At 40.4% G+C, this 19,818-nt stretch overlaps 1 protein-coding gene across 6 annotated transcripts in view; it reads right to left on the bottom strand.

Moving 5' to 3' along the window:
* ARNT2 (aryl hydrocarbon receptor nuclear translocator 2) overlaps positions 1-19,818 on the bottom strand; it is a 93,215-nt gene that overhangs the window by 16,640 nt on the left and 56,757 nt on the right. For all 6 annotated transcript variants that reach the window (XM_048955980.1, XM_048955984.1, XM_048955979.1 and 3 more), the window contains 4 exons: positions 15,045-15,121; positions 12,937-13,071; positions 11,992-12,066; positions 6,788-6,939 (listed from right to left, as the gene is read on the bottom strand). In XM_048955980.1, coding sequence (XP_048811937.1) covers positions 6,788-6,939; positions 11,992-12,066; positions 12,937-13,071; positions 15,045-15,121 — 439 coding nt within the window. The remainder of the gene's footprint in view (positions 1-6,787; positions 6,940-11,991; positions 12,067-12,936; positions 13,072-15,044; positions 15,122-19,818) is intronic.

Genomic DNA, 19,818 nt, shown 5'->3' with positions numbered 1-19,818 from the left:
CAGGCTTCTATTTAATACTGAGAGAAATGTCTCTCAGGCATTAAGTCCTTTCCTCTGAGATTCATCCATTTTGAAAGCTTTTACACTCAGAACACTTGCATCACAGAATGTGATATGGCACATGAAGTTTTTCTATATCGGCACAGAAATATGGGTAGGTAATGGAGGATGGAACATAACCTCCTTATACATGACTTAAGGATTCACTTTTAACCATCACGAACATCTTCCTCACGTTAAGGATGAGTATGCCAAACCTCTTCCCTGATCCTGCTGAAGTAAACAGGAAAAGTACAGCAACACCAATACATTACACCAGTTAATAAGAAAAAAGTGATCAGAACCCTGTTTGAATGGCACATGGAACAGTCTGATGAGTTAGAACTGAATATAAAACCTTTGTAATAAAATCTCTTTAATATTCTTCAGTTCTACTCTCCTAAGGATCCAAGTCCACATCCTATCTCGTTTCTGAAATCTTTTAAGGAGGTGAACATCAAGAAATAAATTTGTACTACTATGTAAATGAAAGCATTACCTAAAATAAATCTGTGTTGACAAATGTTACAGAAAACACAAGCCTCCTGCTAGAGCTAATCAAACAGAAAAATGTCAGTTGTTCAAACGAGATAAGAATCACTGGAAGTAATAGCTTTAATCCAATTATATGAACTTAGGAAAAAATTAAATGTGCAGCAGTAATAGAAAAATACTTCAGAAGAAACTGCCAGAGCCAATAAACTTTGGGGGCTGTATGCCAGAACAAAGAACTTTAGCATCTGCAGATGCTTGAAATGCACTTGATTTGTGTTTAGCATCAGGCACTGTTCTTTAACTACAACAATTAGCAATACCAGCAGAGAAAGTAATTGGAAGTCACAAGAAATAACCAACAGGTGACATTTCCTACAGATGAAGACTTGTAGGGACAACAAGCAGGTGGTGACCACTCAGAGATACTCATATTCAATATGCACAAATATTATTTATAAAAATGTACGCATCTTTTTTATAGCTGTCATGTACCCAGCACAGTGATGTTCTGAACCGTTTTATCCACTCGCTTTTTAAGATTGGAAAAGACAAATTCACACATCAAACCCATGTGTGTCCCAAGTCCCAGCTGGGACTGCAGTGTGAGAGCTGCTCAGGGCAGCACTGAGCTCCAGCACAGCAGGCACACTGCTGCCATTCAAACCCCATTCTCAGCAGCTCATCCACATGCACTCTGTAACTGTTTGATAACACAGGACACAACACTCGGCTTCTGGCACTCTGCTGACTTTGAAAATGTTGGAATGGGCCCTCTAAAAATGCTACTTGGTTTTTCCCACAGAAGAATATCTGAATCCCTGCAGAGAACTTTGGTTAAAGGTTTAAGTGGCACAGAAGTGGAACTGGAATATTTTGTGACTAAATGCTTTGTCTTTTGCGGATTACATCCTCCAATGCATGATTTTCTTTGTACAGATACATTACCTGAATGCTCTGCACGTTCTAGTAAAAGCTGCTTTCTGTCACTTGGTCACAATCAGCAAGATTACTCCTAGCTTAGGGATGCACGCTGTACCTATGATGCTCTTTGCCTAGTTATCAAAGGAAATATAAACCCTTCAAAATGATGCTAAAACTCAGAGATGAGGATAACACTGGAGCTGGATTAACGAGCTTGATAGCTGCAAATGATACTTGACAGTGGTTGCAGTTCTGCATGTTTCTGACTTCTTTCTGAAGAAAAAAGTCACCTAACAGATGAGCAGTTACAGCAGGCAAGATGTTCCAAAATAGCAAGATTGTGGACTTCAAAGCTCTAGATAGCTAGGATATAATTTTGGTCACACGTCAAAGGACTGAGACAAACGTTGAGACCAAATAAAACAGACTGGGAGCAACATGACAGCAATGGAAGGATCACTCCAACCTTTTCCACCCTTTGATGCCTTTCAGTCCTGACTTGTTGCTTTTCCATGTAATTCTTCACACAGGCACTAGCTACTATTAGGCTCAGTGGCAAATTAGACAAAAATCTGTGACCTGCAACACACCAGATCAGAGCAGATGGCCAAACACATTCTGCTAGCATTACTTTGTAGAGTACATAGTACATAGACTCACTTTTGTGCCATGAGTAACAAGCAAAAATGTCATTCCTCCAGGTCACCAAAGAAGTATGGATTTTCCACATTGCTTCAGCCAACAGAGAATCCCTAAAAAATTACCTCTGGAACGCGAAGAAATTCTTTGTTCTGCAAGCATAAAATGCACACTCTTCCAGCAGAACTATGGGAGGTAATTTAATCATGGTAAATCTATGGGGAAGTTTTTCTAAATACCGCCCTGTGGATAATAAACACCCATCAAATCCTGTTGTTAACGTGAAAGCTAATTACACTGTTTCATTTGTTTTTACTACCAATGCCTTGGTGCGTGTGTCAATAAACAGCACATTAGGTCTCTTCTGTTCCGTAGAAAGCATGTTTTCTTGATTCAGCTATATACATACAAATGAGCCAAACCAAACAGCATGCTCACCAGTTATTTGTTTTGTAGGCAGTCCTGTAACTCAGTGCTCCTTTGCCCTTCTCTATCATCTCTGATACTTATTAAATATTCATACCATACTCATGCAATACATTACAGCTATCACACTGTGTTAACAGCACAGAACTCAGTGAACAACCTACTAAATCCACTTCCTATAAACACCAAATACTTGAGTGTTTCTTCCTGAGCTCTGTGTAAGCTACACTGCATCAAAGTCTGGAATGCAAAGCCAGGTTAGCATCTTTGCTGCTACTGTGTAGATAGTCTGAATGATGTCTGAAGCCTGAAAGGAGCCACACTGCAGTTCCTGGAGCATCTGACCAGGGAGAGCTGAAGACTGCTGCTGTGGGCATGTCACCCAACCAGCCCTGCTGATGGAATGGCAGCAGACACACATCCCTTCAGGCATGGGGTGCCAGCTTGTTTCTTTGAGGTGGTACCAAACAGAAACATGCTATCAGTTTCGGCAAAACTGAAACTGCCTTCTGACAATTCTATGATTCTGTGATCCCATAACCTTTGGACTTTGAAACCAAAAGCCAAACTATCTTTGGTTTCTATTTTGGTTTCACACCTTAAAGGAGTAAATGGAAGAGAAAGTTCTGGGCTCTATGTGTTACCCAACACAGCAAGTAAGGTATCGCCCAAGTCAACAATTCCAGCCCATGCTGCAGAATTCCAGGCTCACCCCTTGATCCAGTATGAAACCAGGACAGTGTGTGGCTTGAGCAAGAAAGCCCTTTGCAAAGCTGAAGCTTTTTGGCAGTTAATTCAATTTTACTTCCATTTGGAGGAAAAGGAAATATTCTGAACCAGTTCCTGTGGACACTGAAGAGGATTTCAGCTGAATTAATCTCTCCATATAAACATGGAACACAACCTGTTGCTTTTTTAGGCATCAAAGCAATAGAAAGGCACACACATTTCCCTGCTTTGGACAAAAAGGCAGCAATAGAAATCTTGAGACTGCCCTCATATAGTCTTCTTTCAGGAAGTCTTGAAACTCCTCTCTGTCTAGTATCCAAGTCACTGCTGTGAAAGGGCCCATCTTACACATGTCATGATGGATCAGGCAGCCCACAGATGGCATGGGGATCTTCAGCATCCCTACCCAAGAGAGAAGAATTGGTCTCAACAGCATTTTGGCCCCAGAGAATCAGAACTAGGGAGCAGCTCTCCCCAGGCACGGCTGATTCATCCTGCAGGCTGCCTCCAGCAGTGACCCGAGCCAGCTGGCTCCAAGATGAGAACCTGGAAACTCAGGGCATCTGGAGGATTCACAAATGCATGCAAAGGAACACAGGACTTCAGGGTTGACAAAAATTAAAACATCAGTATTTCCAGAGAAGTCAGAAAAATATCTGATCTCCCTGTTTTTCAAGACTTCCATTGTCACCACGATGGATTATTTCATTCAAATGCTGCTCTGCGTACTTTCTGTTAGATAAACATTAATCCCAATTATTATTTCTTTCTGGAAATCAAACAGCCTCAAATGCACAGGAAGATGTGGTTGGACGGGTGACTTTTCAGCCGAACACAGCACAAATGCTAAACATTAAATGCTTCATTTCTCCAGGAAGTTTCTCTTGGATGACTGTACCTCAGTGAAACTGAGAGTTTTCTTGTCTTTTTTTCTGCAAGGAACTAAGTGAACATTTGAACCTAATTTCCCAATATACTCTGCACCAAAAGCAGATTTGGAAAGCTGAGCGTTTGAAGCTCTAAAGGAAAATCCTTAGAGCAGAAAAAGGGGGAAAAGAGAAAAGCAAAACCAAAACAAACAATAATCAATGAATCCCTCCACAACTGGATCCACCACTGCCCTCTGCAGTCTTTTGGGAAAACACTGCTTGCTGACCAACAGAATATGAGAGCTATGCCATGAATGGAGAGAGAGAGGGAAAGATGTATGCCGTGTGATTTTAATTATTTTCTGTTATAAAGTTATTTAAACCTAGATTTGTTGTGTACATTGCCTTTTTTTTGAATTGCTTGTTGAATTTTTTTTCCCCTCAAGCTTGTATATCCTGGAGCTGGCCACATTATCATAGTAAGAGATAAAGTGTCTCTCCATGTAGCTGTGCGGTGGAAGGCAGCAGTGCTTGGTCTCCAGGTGAAGCACTTTGCCTGACCCAAAGCAATGGCTGCAGCCACTGACATATTTGGATGGTCAACAGCACTGAACTGCCAGCCTGAGCAGGAGCTGAACGAGGAGGCAAAAGGCAGCAGTTACCATGCCAAATAATGTCTCAAGGCATCTAAGAAATCGCAAGTCAAAACATGATCCCAAATGTGCAAAAGCAAAGATATATCCCTGGAACAGCACTACAATACAGTGAGTTCTCTTTGGACATCTGTCTGAGAAGTGTGAGAGCACAGGGAGAAAAGCAGAAAACAGTTTGAATAATGCATTCTTTCTCCCATTCAAAAGCAGACATATAATGGGCTGTATCTTGCCATAGGACCAGAACATTTTCAACACAAGAGAAAAGAAGGAACATCCACTGTCAAAGTAGCAGCAGGCAACTTCCATATTAGGGCAGCATTGCTGGGTTGTTATTCAGACCCAGCAAAAGAAATATAACAGGAGCCAGAATCTGGCACAATCCTATTCATCTCAGTGACTGCTGCAATGCCAAGCTGAACAGTATAGAGAACTCTCAGAAAGAAGCATTCCCAGAGTAAACACAATGCAGTCTGCAGTTCCACCTTCTGAGCTGTGGACTCCTGGGAACAAAGCACAATTAAGCCATCCTAGGACAGACTGCAGCAATTACCATCTACTTTGCTGGCCTTTTTTGCAAACAAATCATTTTGAAAAGAGATACGGGGCAACATAAATGTGGAAATATCAGTGCAGGAAGTATCAGGAAGATGATCATCCCTGGTTTCAGGCCACTTCTTTTCAATGAACTGTTTGGTTGTTTAAATCTAACTTTTAAAGCACAAAAGATCTAAGCAAATTGATTCTAATGATGGGTTTCAAGATGCTGAAAGGACAGGTCTTCCACCCCAGGTATGTGTCATGGTGTCATGGCCAAATACCTTTCTTCAGCAGCAAGTCAGGGAGCACACAGAGACACTTATGAGATTTCTAAGATGAAGTGCCAACACCCTGGGGCTTTGGTTTTCCAAGTAGAATTCTCACCATGCATCTCCACTGGTAGATTGCTTATTCAGCATTTCCATTACACAGTCCAACAGGTAGAGATTTTAAATCTAATAATTTCCTCAAAGTTAAACACTTGGCAAAAAAGAAAAACAAATAAGCCACCAAAAAACCCTGGTCAGACCAGAAGTAGATTTTGTTTTAGAAATAGTTTAAGTTTACACTAGAAAGAGGAAATATTTATAAAAAGGACATTAAAAAAAAAAAAAAAAAAAAAAAAAAACCCTAACAACTACAAAAGCAACAGCTTTATCAAGACCAGATTAGCTTCTGCAGTTGCTGGCTCCAAAATCTTCTCTGCTCAGTTAAACAGTGACAGACCCCTGCTATACTCCTAGCCAGACTTTTCCTTAGAAGCAGTTCTATCAGCTGCAGAATGAGACACTCACTAATTCAACCTCCTTCTAAAAAGTCCAATGACAGATTTTTGGAAGTTTTTATTCAAATACATGATGATTCCATTCCCCTTTTCGTATGAAGGGCTGGATCTATCACCATACTTAGGGATATTCTACCAGATGTTAACAGTAGAGGAGTAGCCCTTCCCACTTCAGCCTACTAGGAAATCATATTGCCATTGCTTTCATAGGCTGCAAGAGCAAGCAGGGCTCAAGGAGAAGATAGCCAGGGTAACAGTAAGATCACAGCAGACAAGAGGCAGGAGTCTTGTTTTCTTGCGTGATACTTATTAAAGCACACATGTAATTTTCTCTTTGGCTTAGGAATCAGGCTAACCTTTCTCCAATATCAGGACAGCTGGTCTGCTGCCGGAAGCTCTGTGTTAGTTTAAAGCAGCCTGGACTGAGATCAAGGGGTCTGCCTAATGACAACAAAGATAAGTGAGGATTCTCCTTGTGCAGCCAAGGCCTGGAAGCATCGCAGGATAATGAGAGAAGCAGCTATGCTGCAGGATCTGGTGATGCAGAAAAGCTCTGCTACAGATTGGTACAGAGAAACAAAATGTGGCTAGTAACATAAAAACCTGAATGGGCATTTACACTGCTGAACAGCAAAAAGTAATGCTTCGGTTCTTTCCAAAGCACATAGATGAGCACCTGGAAGGGCACATACTTTACATTAGTGTTGGTGCAGATGATGTATTCAATCTCATCGGAGTAAGGATTCTGAAAGGTGAAGCTGCTGGTTCTGATCAGCATCCACTCCCGGTTTTTGGTACGAAATCGGTACATCACAGACAGGACTTGACCTTTCAGTTTCACAACCTGCAAAACCATTTGGAAAGGTTAATAAAAGGAGATTGCTATGTGCTGTGCAAATGAATAACAAGCAGCAGAAACCAGAGTGTTCTGAACCTAAATTACAGAAAGCTATGGACAAAGCAAGACAATTCTTCATTCAAAGAGACAATAACCAAAATTTGAAAGATGTTTGCAGCTATTTCTTTCAGAATTAACCCCCCAAACACATTTTGTTACATAAGACACTCACTCCTGCCTTATAAAGAGCATACAGATTCAGGAACCAACAGGTTGTGCTGTTATCCCAAGAGGGAAGCTTTAAGAAGGTTTTAATATGGAATATTTACCAAACATTCCATACAGAATACATATTTCCACAGGAACCAAACTGAGGCATCTTTTAAATATGTATATCATAAACTAAACTTTGTACCTGAAATAGAAGTCCATAAAATGTGTTTTCTTGTGAGGTTGCCTGTCTGCTTTTCTGCTTAAGTATCTAGCTGTACAATTCATGTGTGTGACATACTAAATCACACTACATTTAGGAAAATACTTAATGTTTTCTTTTTCCTTTTTGTAGACACCGTATGTGACTATTTTGACTATTTGTTTTTTTTTCCTTCCCCAAACACATTACAAGCCCAAATCTGTCTTCAGATGACTAATATCTGATCCTGACACGCTCTAAATATTACATAGTGAGCACCTCTACCTGTCAAAGTCTGTCCATGGGGATTCTGATTTATATTTCCCCGTGGGATTTAACTCTACTATTTCTCCTTCCCATGGAGTGCAAAGCCAACACAGGTGCTCTCTCACTACGATTTTTGTGCCTGCTTATTAACATGAGTAACTGATGGAGGGTTCTGGGTGTTAACTCAGCGGTAGCTGAGTTCATCCAGCCTTTGTGGTCTCAGGGCATTAACCTCTGTCAGAGGGGTGCACAAGAGCATGGGGGGCTTCAACTACCCCAGCACAACTTGGAATCATCTTCCTTAAAGACAGAACTGCTCCAGAACTAAAGATGTCGAAGCGTTGCTCACACAGTCAAGCTTTTCTGTTGCCAAGACAGCCACCAAGTGTCAGCCCATCTTCCAGACTGCAATTCTCTTCTGTTTCAATGGTAAGAGAGAGCAATAGGATGTTGGTGACCTGGTGCCACATCCTGACATGATTCCGCTTCTTGATCACTGTTGCACTAAATAACAGGATTACTCAGAAATGGACTCCCAGTCAAAGCAACTGCTCATAACTCCACAGTAGAAGTTTTAACATATGCCCTGCCCTTGAAGCACAAGAACACAGGTATTGTGCAGACTCCAAGACACAAAGCTAGCAGGAGCTGTAAGCTATTTTTAAGAAAGACTACCCAAGAAAAGCCTATCAAGTTCCTTTTCAGAAATCTCAGTTCAGGGACTTGGTCTGGCACCCACCTAGCTAGGGCTCTGCTAAGCATCTGCTCCCTTATCTCTTCTGTTCGCTGCCTCTTCCTAATGATAGCAAATGCCTTAAAAAATCATCGTTATCTTGTACATTTGTTTCCTTATAATAAGTTTTCCTGTCCAAATGCTGACAAGCTCCCTTTACACCTTATTTTTGCCAACAAATGAACAGGTAGCAGTATTTAAAAACAGTATTTAAATTGCCTAAGATAAGGCAGACAAAGATAGGAGTAAGGATGAAGAACCTGACTACATTTTGTCAAGAAGCAATAAACCAGAATGAAGAAAACAGTTAGAGAAGGGTAATTATTCCGAATTAGGAGGACAGAAGAAAAAGAAGAGGGAAATAATTGAATGGAGAAAGATAACTAATTAGAGAAAAATTGATGAGAAAGACAAAAAAAAAAAGAAGTGGAGATACTCATGACCTCTTAGATGTATAGGTGAATTTTTCAGTGTAGAACAGACCCAGCAAGATCTTGCAGGGATGTTGAACAGAGGGCAATGAGAACTTCCAAAGGATGCACAGAAGTCAGCAATTATGTTGGACAGAAACAGGTAAATAAAGATAGATGTAACCACAGATGAGAGAAAGACAAAAGAGGTTTGCCTCTAATTCAGCAAGATACTCAGCAGTGTGCTGAGCTCCAAATGTAGTGGGAATTAAGCATGTGCTAAATTAAACTGCTCTTACGGGCATAATTGAATATAAATGAATTTACCACATACTTATGGTTAAGCACATGTTGCAGTGCTTTGCTGAAATGAGCCCTGAAGATTACTTCTGTGATATCTGAAGTTAAAACAGACCATTCCAAAAGAAGCAATTTAAAGCTGATAAATAAACAAGAATATCCTCTAGAAATAGTTCCAGTAATTACACAAAGCCAGTCAGATCTCACACATCACAAGCAAAGACTGTTCCTGAGAAAACCCAAAATAGAATTTGAAAAGAAACAGGTCCCATAATAAATCAAGAGAAAAGCACCCATGAGTGCAGACCAAAAATTAAAAAGAGAGGATGGCAAACTGCTAGCAAGAAACAATTGTTTCTTGGCTTCACAAGAAGAAATGATGAGCCAGCATTTGAATGTGGAGAGCAATATGCCACTGCCCATTTTAATAGCATTAATGAATAAAAATGGATAGTTAATTCTTTATTGGGCAGCATACGAGCTTATAGGAAGTCTGAAGTCAGATATCTGGCAGTGATCATTTCCAACTCTGCCTTTGGTAGCTGAAGTTTCACTGAAGTCAAAAGTTGGGAATCAGGTGCCAAATTTCACCATCAGTCTCCCAGTATGATGGATAAAACCAAAGGCACTGATGGCAGTGAAAGTGACACAACAATGTCTCAAAATGAGCAATGAGGTCCAAGGCCCAGGCAACCCCAGAAACAAGTGTGCCAGCTCCAGACTCTGGGGCCTGGATTGCTCTTTCACTTTGATGAGCATCCAGATGAAGAAGCATGCTTGAAACAAAACCTGCACCCTGGCACTATAATTGCACTGTATGAATTATCTAATAACCCTGGCTTTAAGTCAGAAGAAAGCTTAGATGGTTTAAAATAATTCCGCTGGCACTCACCTAGGATCTCCCTGTTTATTTTTTAATACTCTTCCACAAAGCTACCGCTGCCAGGTCTCAGGCAAGGAAAAGGGAGGCCTAATGCAAACAAATGCACATCTTGTTGTGGATTCTCTATCCTTGTCCACTGTACTTCCTACAAGCAGTTATCTCAGAAAACCCTGCGCCTCCATCAACAAGTAATTAGGTTAGGAAATGTGTTGCAATTCTGTTTTTGTCATTTCAAGCTGATCAGCTGGCTACAGGACTGAATGGAAAGCATACAGGGGAAAAAAAAAGGTGCAAAAAGTATTACTATTGCCCAGAAAAAATCAGAATAATGACTCATAAGGCATAAAAAAATTCAGAATAATGAATCATAAGGCATAAAAAAACCCAAAAACTTTTGTAGTTTGAGTTCAATGCGCAACATTCTTTAATCAAGAAATTTTTACTACCACACCCAGACCTTGTATAAGTGTCCAATCTGAATAGTATCCTACTGGATATCAAATAGTTGTATTCTGGATCCTTTGATACTAAGCTCTATTTGTTGATCTTGGCCTTGAGAATATCTCATTCTGACCCGATTTTCCCACCCTGATGAATGAACTTATTTTCCCAAGGAAGTAAAATCTTTGAGATGGATGCTGGCAATTGACCAAAACCTGCATACCCATCCCTCCCTCCTCCCCTCCCCTGTTATGAACAAACCTGGTTCTGGCACTGCCAGCAAATTAAAAATATCAAGTTTTAAAGGGTTTGGGGGAGGAAAAAAACAAAGAATGGTTTATTGGAAATCAGTTACCTTTTTAATGAAAAGACTTCTAAGGCCAAACTAACAATAATAAAATAAACTGCACTGATCCATTGTCCTGAAGTATGAATAAAGCAAACATTAATTCTGTAATAATATATAAAGCATTGAGATCACTGATGGGAAAATTGTGAACTGTCTTCCAACAGTGCAGACAAATAAAATAGCACAAAAGAAATTCCAAGTGAATGTTTAACCTTTACTTTTTTACATTCTTTAGAAAATAAAAACCACCTGGTGCATAGCTGAACTGTTTACATCAGGCTTTTATTCCATGATTGAAATAACAGCCCCAATCACACTGCTACCGTACTGAACAAAAATATACAGAAAGAGGAACGGTCTGCTAAAGAAACAGCACAGTATTTTCATAGATTGGACACAGGTCGAGAGAAGAGGAATGTTCACTTCTAATTTGTGGGGTTTTTTCCTGCTGCCTTTCTGCATGACCTTGAAAATCACACAAATCCCTGATCAGGCAAGTCACTTATGCACATGCCCAATGCTAAGCAGTGACAGCAGAGTCCCCAGGAAGTGACTCCAGGATACAGCAGCAGCCCCTGTGGCCTGGTGCAATCTCAGCAAGCACACAGTGAGGACTGAGCCTTTAACCAGAACATTATTCAGCCTTCCTGAGCCCCAGGCTGCACTCAGACAATCACAGACGGATGTTTGACATGTTATTATCTAGCAGCATTCTGTCACTGTCTCTTGGATGAATTAGTGGAATCAATCATCTGGGCTTTACTGAATCACAGCATATGTGTTTTTACTGCTTTTCTTACACCACTGGTGCCATCAGGCAAGGAGCTCTGGGAGCTGAGCCATCTGAAAGCTCCTCCTATGCAAAATCACACAGTCCTTTCGCTAACCCAACAGGCAAGTCTATCTGTGATGGCATCAGGGTAGCAGGAAGGGTGGTGAGGTCAGGGATGGCAGAAATGAGGAGTGGGACCTTAACCCTGGTGTCAGCAAGCCATCATGTATGTTGAGCTGCACCATCACATGCGCAGGAAGGTGGGGCAGGTGATTTATTTCTGAAAACAGAGCCAACAGATGCCGCAGCTTAAACTATGGTTTATGCAGCTTAACTGTTTATTAACAGATCAACAGGTTGCCTTCTATTTTGCAGCTCCTTCTCCTGGATAATGGAAAAAAGTACCTTGGAATGTAAAATAAAAACTATTTCTCTGAATAACAGAGTAGTTAGTAAATAAATAGCAGAAGAAAAGGAACAAGATGCAGTACCTGTTGGAAACTCTCTCTCAAATGGCTTTGATCTTCAGGATGGCAGAATTCTAGAATGTCTTTCCCCAGAAGATCCTAGAATAAAACAAAAACTATGTAAAAAGTAAAACAAAATTGTGTAAAAAGCCCAAACTGCAACACAACTCCATGCACGGATCTGTAAGTAACCCCTGCAGATGCTGGATCCATCATCCTCAACAGGACTACTCAGTTAATCAAAGAAGAACACAGAGATTTGTAGGCTTAGCTGTAGGCATCACATCTTGCATTATATTTGTACAGTTCCACAGACATATGAGTTTACAAACAAGCATTAATTCCAATACCCGTGAAATGGTGCCTTGAAAAGACCAATCTTCTACTAAAACTATTTTTTGTGAAACATCAGTCATTATAAAACTACCTAAAATCAATATAAATGGAAAAAACAAATGAGTAAGATATGATTTTTGCCTGTAAAATAGAAGTGTTGAGAGTTATCTGAGGGAGGGTCACAGTAGTCAGAAATTCATTTATTATTCTGCTCAGTTCTATGAGCAGACTCCTGCTGAGAGGAGCAGGATGTCAGTCTAAAGGAAAATAATGCCATAAATGATCTCTTCTTCTTCAAGAAACTGGCAGAAGTTAAGAATTACAGGACTAAAACTCCCTCCAAGCCCTGTTAACTTTCTGTCACAGAATGTATTCGCTGTGCAAGATTTAAAGCATCTTGCTGTTAGGATTTTAATTGGATCTCAAAAGAATAAAGAGACAACCCTCTTAACAAAGGGGAAAAATAGATTTTACAGAATCATGGTCAGCATAGAAAAATGAACAGCATTCAGTTCATGGCATATAGATTGTTAGCTACAGATGTTTTACGTTTTGCTGCTTTCAATTTTAATGTGCAAACAGGATTCTCCTCATTAGCTCTAATGCATGTCAGCAATGACGGGGCTCACTGACCTGGGGCTGGTAGCCAATGACGCTGATGCATCTGGGGTCGACAAAGGTGATGACTCCATCAGAGTTGTGCCTTGACAAGAACTCAGTTGGGACTGACATGCCATTCATGTCCATGCACACCGGAGAGCTGGTTACCTAGGACCAATCAAGTCCACAGCATTTAGTCCATAGAAGACCCACCTCACGTTTGTGCAGCTGAAGAACAAATCTGTTGGCAGATTACTAACTACCGTGGAAAGCTGTAAACAAAACGACAGCACAGATACATGACACAGACCTGCCATTAATGCTAGTTTGCAGTGCAATTAGCTCATCCCATAGCACCTTCCTAGGCTTAACAGCACAGCAGGAAAACAAATACATCCGAAGTTCCCAATAAGGGAGGGCAAAAGTAAGATTGGGTTCATCTCACTTTGTAGGACTGAGCTGAAGTCAGGCTTCTTGGTTCCTGCCCTTGTCAACCAAGAACAAGAGCCTCCCAAATGACAATTTGAGCCTGCCATTTCAGGATAGGAAGGCCAGTCTATAGAAGAGGCCAACTCATTATCTGCAAATGCATCCAGCAGGACCAGCTCAGACAAACACTCAGCTTTCAGATAACCACAGTCAGGTGAAACAAACGTCACCTGAAACCCCTCAAACAACCTGAGCAAAGCTTTCCAGAGGTCATGCTGTTAGACCAGTATGTGGCTGCTCATCATGAAGACACAGCTCTCCATGCAAAATGAAGCACTTCCAGCTCTCTGCCTGAAACCTGTACAACCAGGCCTCTCTACACCCTACCTTTCCTGCTGGGACTATAATAAGACCACTCTTTATCTTAGAACTTTCAGAGCCAACAGGACTAACAAGGCCCCAGAATAAAAGGAAAAAAAAAGAACATGTTTTGCTGTCTTGAAGCCGATTTGCTGGTCAACTGTGTGCAAGATTTCTATTTGCTGTTATAGAGCATAGCTTTTAATTTCTGCACCTTGACTTCTTTGCAATCAAAGCCATCCCCAGAGCCTTCTCCTCCTCTCCCTCACATATTCCCACTGCCTTCTCTATCGTAACAGATGTTTTGACACTCCATATTACTAATGCAATTTTCTCAGAAATAGTCTTTTTTGGCAGCTCTAACACACGAATCCGCATATCTTACTCCTCTCCATTAGTGGAATATATTACCCCTGATTATAAAAGTATGATTAACTTAGAAAACATCGTGCAATACTTTCCTAAGTCTGCCATCACAATGGAGACACTGCAGAAGTGCAAATTCTTCCAGCAATGTGCAGCTGGTCACCCTGAATAAGACAGGTTTGGTACCTGTGCTCTAAGAAAGGGTCATTCTACCTTCTAAGAAGGAGTGATGCCATCATAGCAGATGGCAATGAGTGCAGGCCAACAAGAGATCACATAAGAAGCTTTAACACATACACTCCTGGCAGAATCCCCATACTGCTAAGATAAAAGCTCGCTTTCCTGCTGTGGTGAAAGAGATTCACTGCAACTGCTCTAACTCCAGCTCAGAACTCGTACAGCAACAGACAAAAAAAAACCATAATACATCAATTGCAACAGTCTGGATAAAAAAGTAAAATTTTATTCTCACAGTTCCCTTGGCTGGCATCATGAATGCATATGAATGCATAAAATGACATGCTGAGGAAAAAAAGCCATCATCTGTGAAGCGCCTCGTGTCTGCTTTATCTTTATCACTTTCAAACCAACTCCTGCAATCATCTCTCTTCAAGTAATTGATTAGCCAGCAAGAGAGAACGGATCAAAGAAGAACAGGGAGCACACCACTGTCTTTGGGAACCACTTTAGCCATTACAGCACCTGCGCTCCCAAGCTCCTTACCATCCAGAATATCCCATCCCCACGCACTCTGCAGAGCATCAGGTCGGGATGCGCTCACATTCCAGGAGCATCTTTGTTGCAGTTGTTGGGTGAGACACACATATATATACTGAAATCAAATTTTCAATTTGTTCTGTCAACACATTCTAAACAAGCCACTGACTGCACAATCAGACATCAAGCCACATTATTTTCGGAGGTGCTAAACCACAACACTGATTATGTTTTCTGTAGTAGTTCACATAAGAAAAGACTGGCATTACCTGAAGCCTTCCTATTGCCACGAGGCAGTATTTACTACCTTGTCCCACATCAGCATCTTCTTCTGGTATAGTCATTCCTAAAGCAAACAACAACAAATACCATTATAATTAGGAAATGAGGATGAGCAGAGAAGCTGCTGGCCTGGTTCCATACTATTCTAGATGCTCTACATCATACAAAATAACACGATCGTCTTCTCTATGATTCAGCCGTTATCACTTGGTTCAGATCAGATGCTCCCTCGAAGCCGTACTTGATCCTACAGACTTTAAATGCATACAGAGCAAGTACTGAAGCAGTACAGAAACTCTGTGACACTGAGATAGGCAACAACATTTCCATGAGTACTGCTCTACAGCACATTACTGAAATCACGCTGTCACTTCACTATGCTCAGTCACTGCACACTATGCTCAGTTTTCTTTGCGAATAATCCATTATTAGCCTTAAAAACAAGGCACACGAGCTTCATGCTAACATTTAACAGACGGTTTTACTTTTTTCTATAATACACTAAACATGGGTTATTACGTTGAAAGACCGAAAAAATGTGGATGCATTGCTAACAGTGCATGTTTCAGTTGTGTAACAGGAGTAACTACTATAAACACAGGAAAAATTTCAGAACATACATGTGTGCTGTTTTCCATCTCAGTGTTTCACAAATGGGAACACTGAGACTAGCTCTGTTTACTCACAAGTTGGCTAAGCCTTAGTAAGGCTATTTCCCAACTTAAGTTTTGAGATACCAGTTTGCTACAGAGGATTTGCAAAACATCTTCCAATAGTGACACCGCTGACTTATTTTTTTTGTGAGCTCTTTCACAAGGCTTTTCAAGGAATTCAGTCACAACAGGCAGTGAATCATTTAAGATGCACTTTAGGCATCAATGGAATTAATTGCAAAGCCAATTATGAAACAAGCACCATTTTATTCTCAAGGTGTATAGTTCTTCACATAGGTCAATCTCTGGACTATGATGGAGCATACTACTTTTTAAAATGACACCTCTGAAAAATGCCTGTAACTGCTGGTAAATGAATTGAAGTAGTCTTTGAATTAAGGATTTTGTACCAAAATAATTCAGTCTTATCTGACAATAAGGTATTTATCACTTCCCATTGTGCTATACAATATAGGTCTCTCTATGGAACCACAACGTGAAGCTCTTTACCTGATCTGGATATAGAACACCTTTGAAATTAGGGCAATCTGCAGCTTCAAACCCTTCAATCTGTTAAATCACAAAGCAACGTTCTAACATTTCACACAGCACTATTCCTTCTCTTTTCTTTACATATGAGGCAAACTGCAGAATAGACTCCAAACACAGACAAGTGCCATGTTCTGAGACAGTCATTTATGTATCTGAGAGCATAAACCTGACACAAAGCTGCAGTTCAGAGATATACTGCAGAATTATTTTGTTTTTCTTCCTTACTGTGTTTACAGAGTTATTTCTTCAACAAAAGACTTGGCAATTAGCTAGTGACAGCCCAACTCTGCAAAGGAATTAAACTTGGCAGCCTCTTAAGAAAAAAGAGAAGGTTACCCTGAAAAAGCAGCAAGGAACATCAACTGAAAACTGTGTCTACTTCAGACAAAATTTTGGCAGACATGTGGCTATCTGCTCACACACATGTGGTGGGCAGGGAAAGCTGAGCTACTGAAACTAAAATCAGACTCCTCCACATGACCAATTTTCATTTTAAATAGGTATGAAGTGGACAACTGAGAATGCAGCAGTGTTTCATCTTAAAAAAAGCTGTGAACAAACGGGTAAATCGAGAGCAGGACAAATGAAATGATGCAGTGGTTTAGGAAGGAGCATAAGGACGCTGACTTTGATGTGAAAGGACTGCAGCAGAGTACAAAAACAACCCACACAAAGAAAGCGAACTGGAGAAGGCTGTGACACTGGCTGGAAGCCTGCAGCAGGGACTGCATCCCTCTGGGAGGTGCCTTGGGCCTGAACCCTGCACCAGGGGCAAACCTGCAGGACCAATGGCCAGCCCCAAGGACTAACTTAAAAGTTAGAGCTTGAAGCAAGCAAAGACTCATGCCCTGACTTCACTGATAGCACAGATAGCCTCTAGGTCCTCCCCCCTGCGAGGGTTTTCTGGGTGGCTGCTTTTTGCTTCTGAGAAGTGGGCTTCTTCAACACAGGACCCTACAAGAGTTTCCATTTGTAAGGAAACGATTTTAGGCATTCTGATAATCTGATAAGATTAAGATAATCTTAACCTAAAGGTCTTCTCTTAAACGGAATTTTCCATTTGGAGAGGTCAATTTTCCTAACTTGGTTTTTTCAATCACTTCTTTAGCTGCACACAGTGTATTTATTGCAAAGGACAGCAAAGATACTCAGCTGGATGGCTTCCACTTTGCATAATCATTTTTCTTCAGCTTTCAACAACACTTTCCTTTTTAGGAACTCTGTACAGGCTCACTACTGCCCAAATAAACTGAAAGCAACATAAACAATCTCCAAAATTAAACCTAGCTAAGCAACACCATTTCTGACGGAACTCCAGCACTGACAAAGGAAATGGTTGATCTAAATTTCACCTTTTCATTGTTTTTTTTATTTTTTCTTTTGGCAGGATGGATTACATTTGGTCCATATAACACATTTATCCCACACTATGAATAAAACCAAACCAATCTGCCTGGAATTCATTGATACATGACCCAGTGAATTACTATCCCTGCCCTAAAAACGCCTATGGCAAAGATACGCCAAAACAATTGTTGACTTGTTTGTAGTGCAGGTGCTACTATTGATAGCACTCCACAGGTAGAAACTACTTTCTTTACTCTGCTGCTGATAATTATGAAGATTCAACTGTGTGTGTGCTTCTGTACAAAGATGCTTTCTAGAAGAAATTCACTTTTGCTTTAGTAAGCTTCTTACTGAGCATATTCCAACGAGGACAGTTACATACACGCGCTTTTCACTTAATACCAGTTTCTCTAGCTCTTAACACAACATAACGTTGCTCCTTACGTTCACCAAGCACCATCAGAATCTCCAGAAAAAGCTTCAGAAGCATGCAGGACAGCAACCACCACACTGACCTTTTGGAGGTATCAGCAAAATAAACATACAGCAGTTATTCACATTCTTTATATGCAACTCTGACAGAGGCTGTATTTCTCAACACCAAATACACGCTTCTCTTGAATAATAAATATAGTGCTATGCTTGTTCAAGTTTATATCAACATTTTGAAAAGCTAAGCCTGCAACTGAGCATCACAAATAGAACACTGTGCCGTCAGAGGTTATATTTAATTTCCAAGTGTCCTGTATGCCAGCAAACAGTTTCCCACAGGGCAATGGCATGTGTTTGTGTGGACATAAGGAACTCTTTTCCCACTGAGCTTCCAATTGGCACTAATGACAGAACAACTTCATTTTCTGCCTTCTTTCTCCATCCTTCTGCCCCATGCTTTCTTTGAGACACAGAACTGTGTCAGTGGATTTGTGGTTTCACTTTACTACAGTCAGAAATAAATTACTTCTGAGTATTTAAAAGGACATAATAAGTGCTCCATGATCACTACCAATCCTCTGTAAATGCCTATCTCCATCATTACAGCTACAGTTACACATCCATGCATGGAACTGCACTGCACAAGATTATTTGCTATAGACAACACTGGAAAGTGTAGATACTTATCATATACCAGAGAGAATTCTTGTGAAAAATCCCAAAAGCTGAATTATTTTCTTTCTTTAAACAGAACTTTAAAAATGACAAAAGTGCAAAGAATATTCAAGCAAGTATTCTGTTTTGTATTGGAAGAGGGAGTACTTCTGCATAAACGTCCAGATTCTGCCAAAACTGTAGAATAACCTAACAGCTTTGGCATGCTGTGGTTAAGACGTTACCGTAAGTCTGACTTGGAAGAGCAAAATGTTTCTTTTTTAAGATAAAAAACGAATGAAGAAAAAAAAAGATTTCGACATTATTTGAATTCAATACTATTCTGGGACTTTTTATTTGAAGTTTTTGTAACAAGGATCTATCTAAGCCTTTTCTTCACAATGTTTTCTTCCTGCGGGTCATGGTTTTGATTTACAGAAAAGTAGCAACAACTCAACAGACTGTATCTTTTCTCTCCACCAAATATTTTCCATCAATTGTTACAGCAGGAAAATAAGCTATTAGGAAAATATCATATGGACCACATAAGGTTCATTTCCTTTCAGGAATAAGATGCTCTGGAGGAAAAAAAATGAAGAAAATTAAGTGCTTGCTTAAGTTTAAAACTGAACGACCAGGAAAAGGTTAGCATTTCTCAGCTTTATGACTGGTTAGGAGCTTGAAGCATTCCCTGAGCTAAGAATCACACAGCCTTCTAGCTTGGGAAACAGAGGGACAAAGGCTGGAGTTGGGATGCAGCCAGTTTCGAACAAGAGATCCTTTAACCTCCTTCAAAATAATCCAACACTGCACTGCCATTGCTTATTCTAATACACACTACATAAGAAATTAACAACACATCAGTTGGAATCTGGGATATTTGGCTACTATTTTTTTTTATGTGACTTCCACACAAAGCTTACTTGATGCACCTAAGTCCAAGATGTAATTTATGAGGAAATACATTATATTACTGGGGGTTTTGCATGTGAATTTTGCTTTACCCTTCTGTCACAAGCAGAATAAAGGACACTGATGAGACCATTAATGCACCCAGCCTGAAGAGACCCATGCTCCAAACAGTTCTGTCTTCTCTCTGTGGCTCACTCACCCAGAAGCAAGT

Source organism: Lagopus muta, chromosome 10 (assembly GCF_023343835.1).
Source record: "Lagopus muta isolate bLagMut1 chromosome 10, bLagMut1 primary, whole genome shotgun sequence".
NCBI classification, from domain to species: domain Eukaryota; kingdom Metazoa; phylum Chordata; class Aves; order Galliformes; family Phasianidae; genus Lagopus; species Lagopus muta.
Note: the sequence above shows the minus strand (reverse complement) of the source record. Positions and strands in the feature narration are given on the sequence as shown.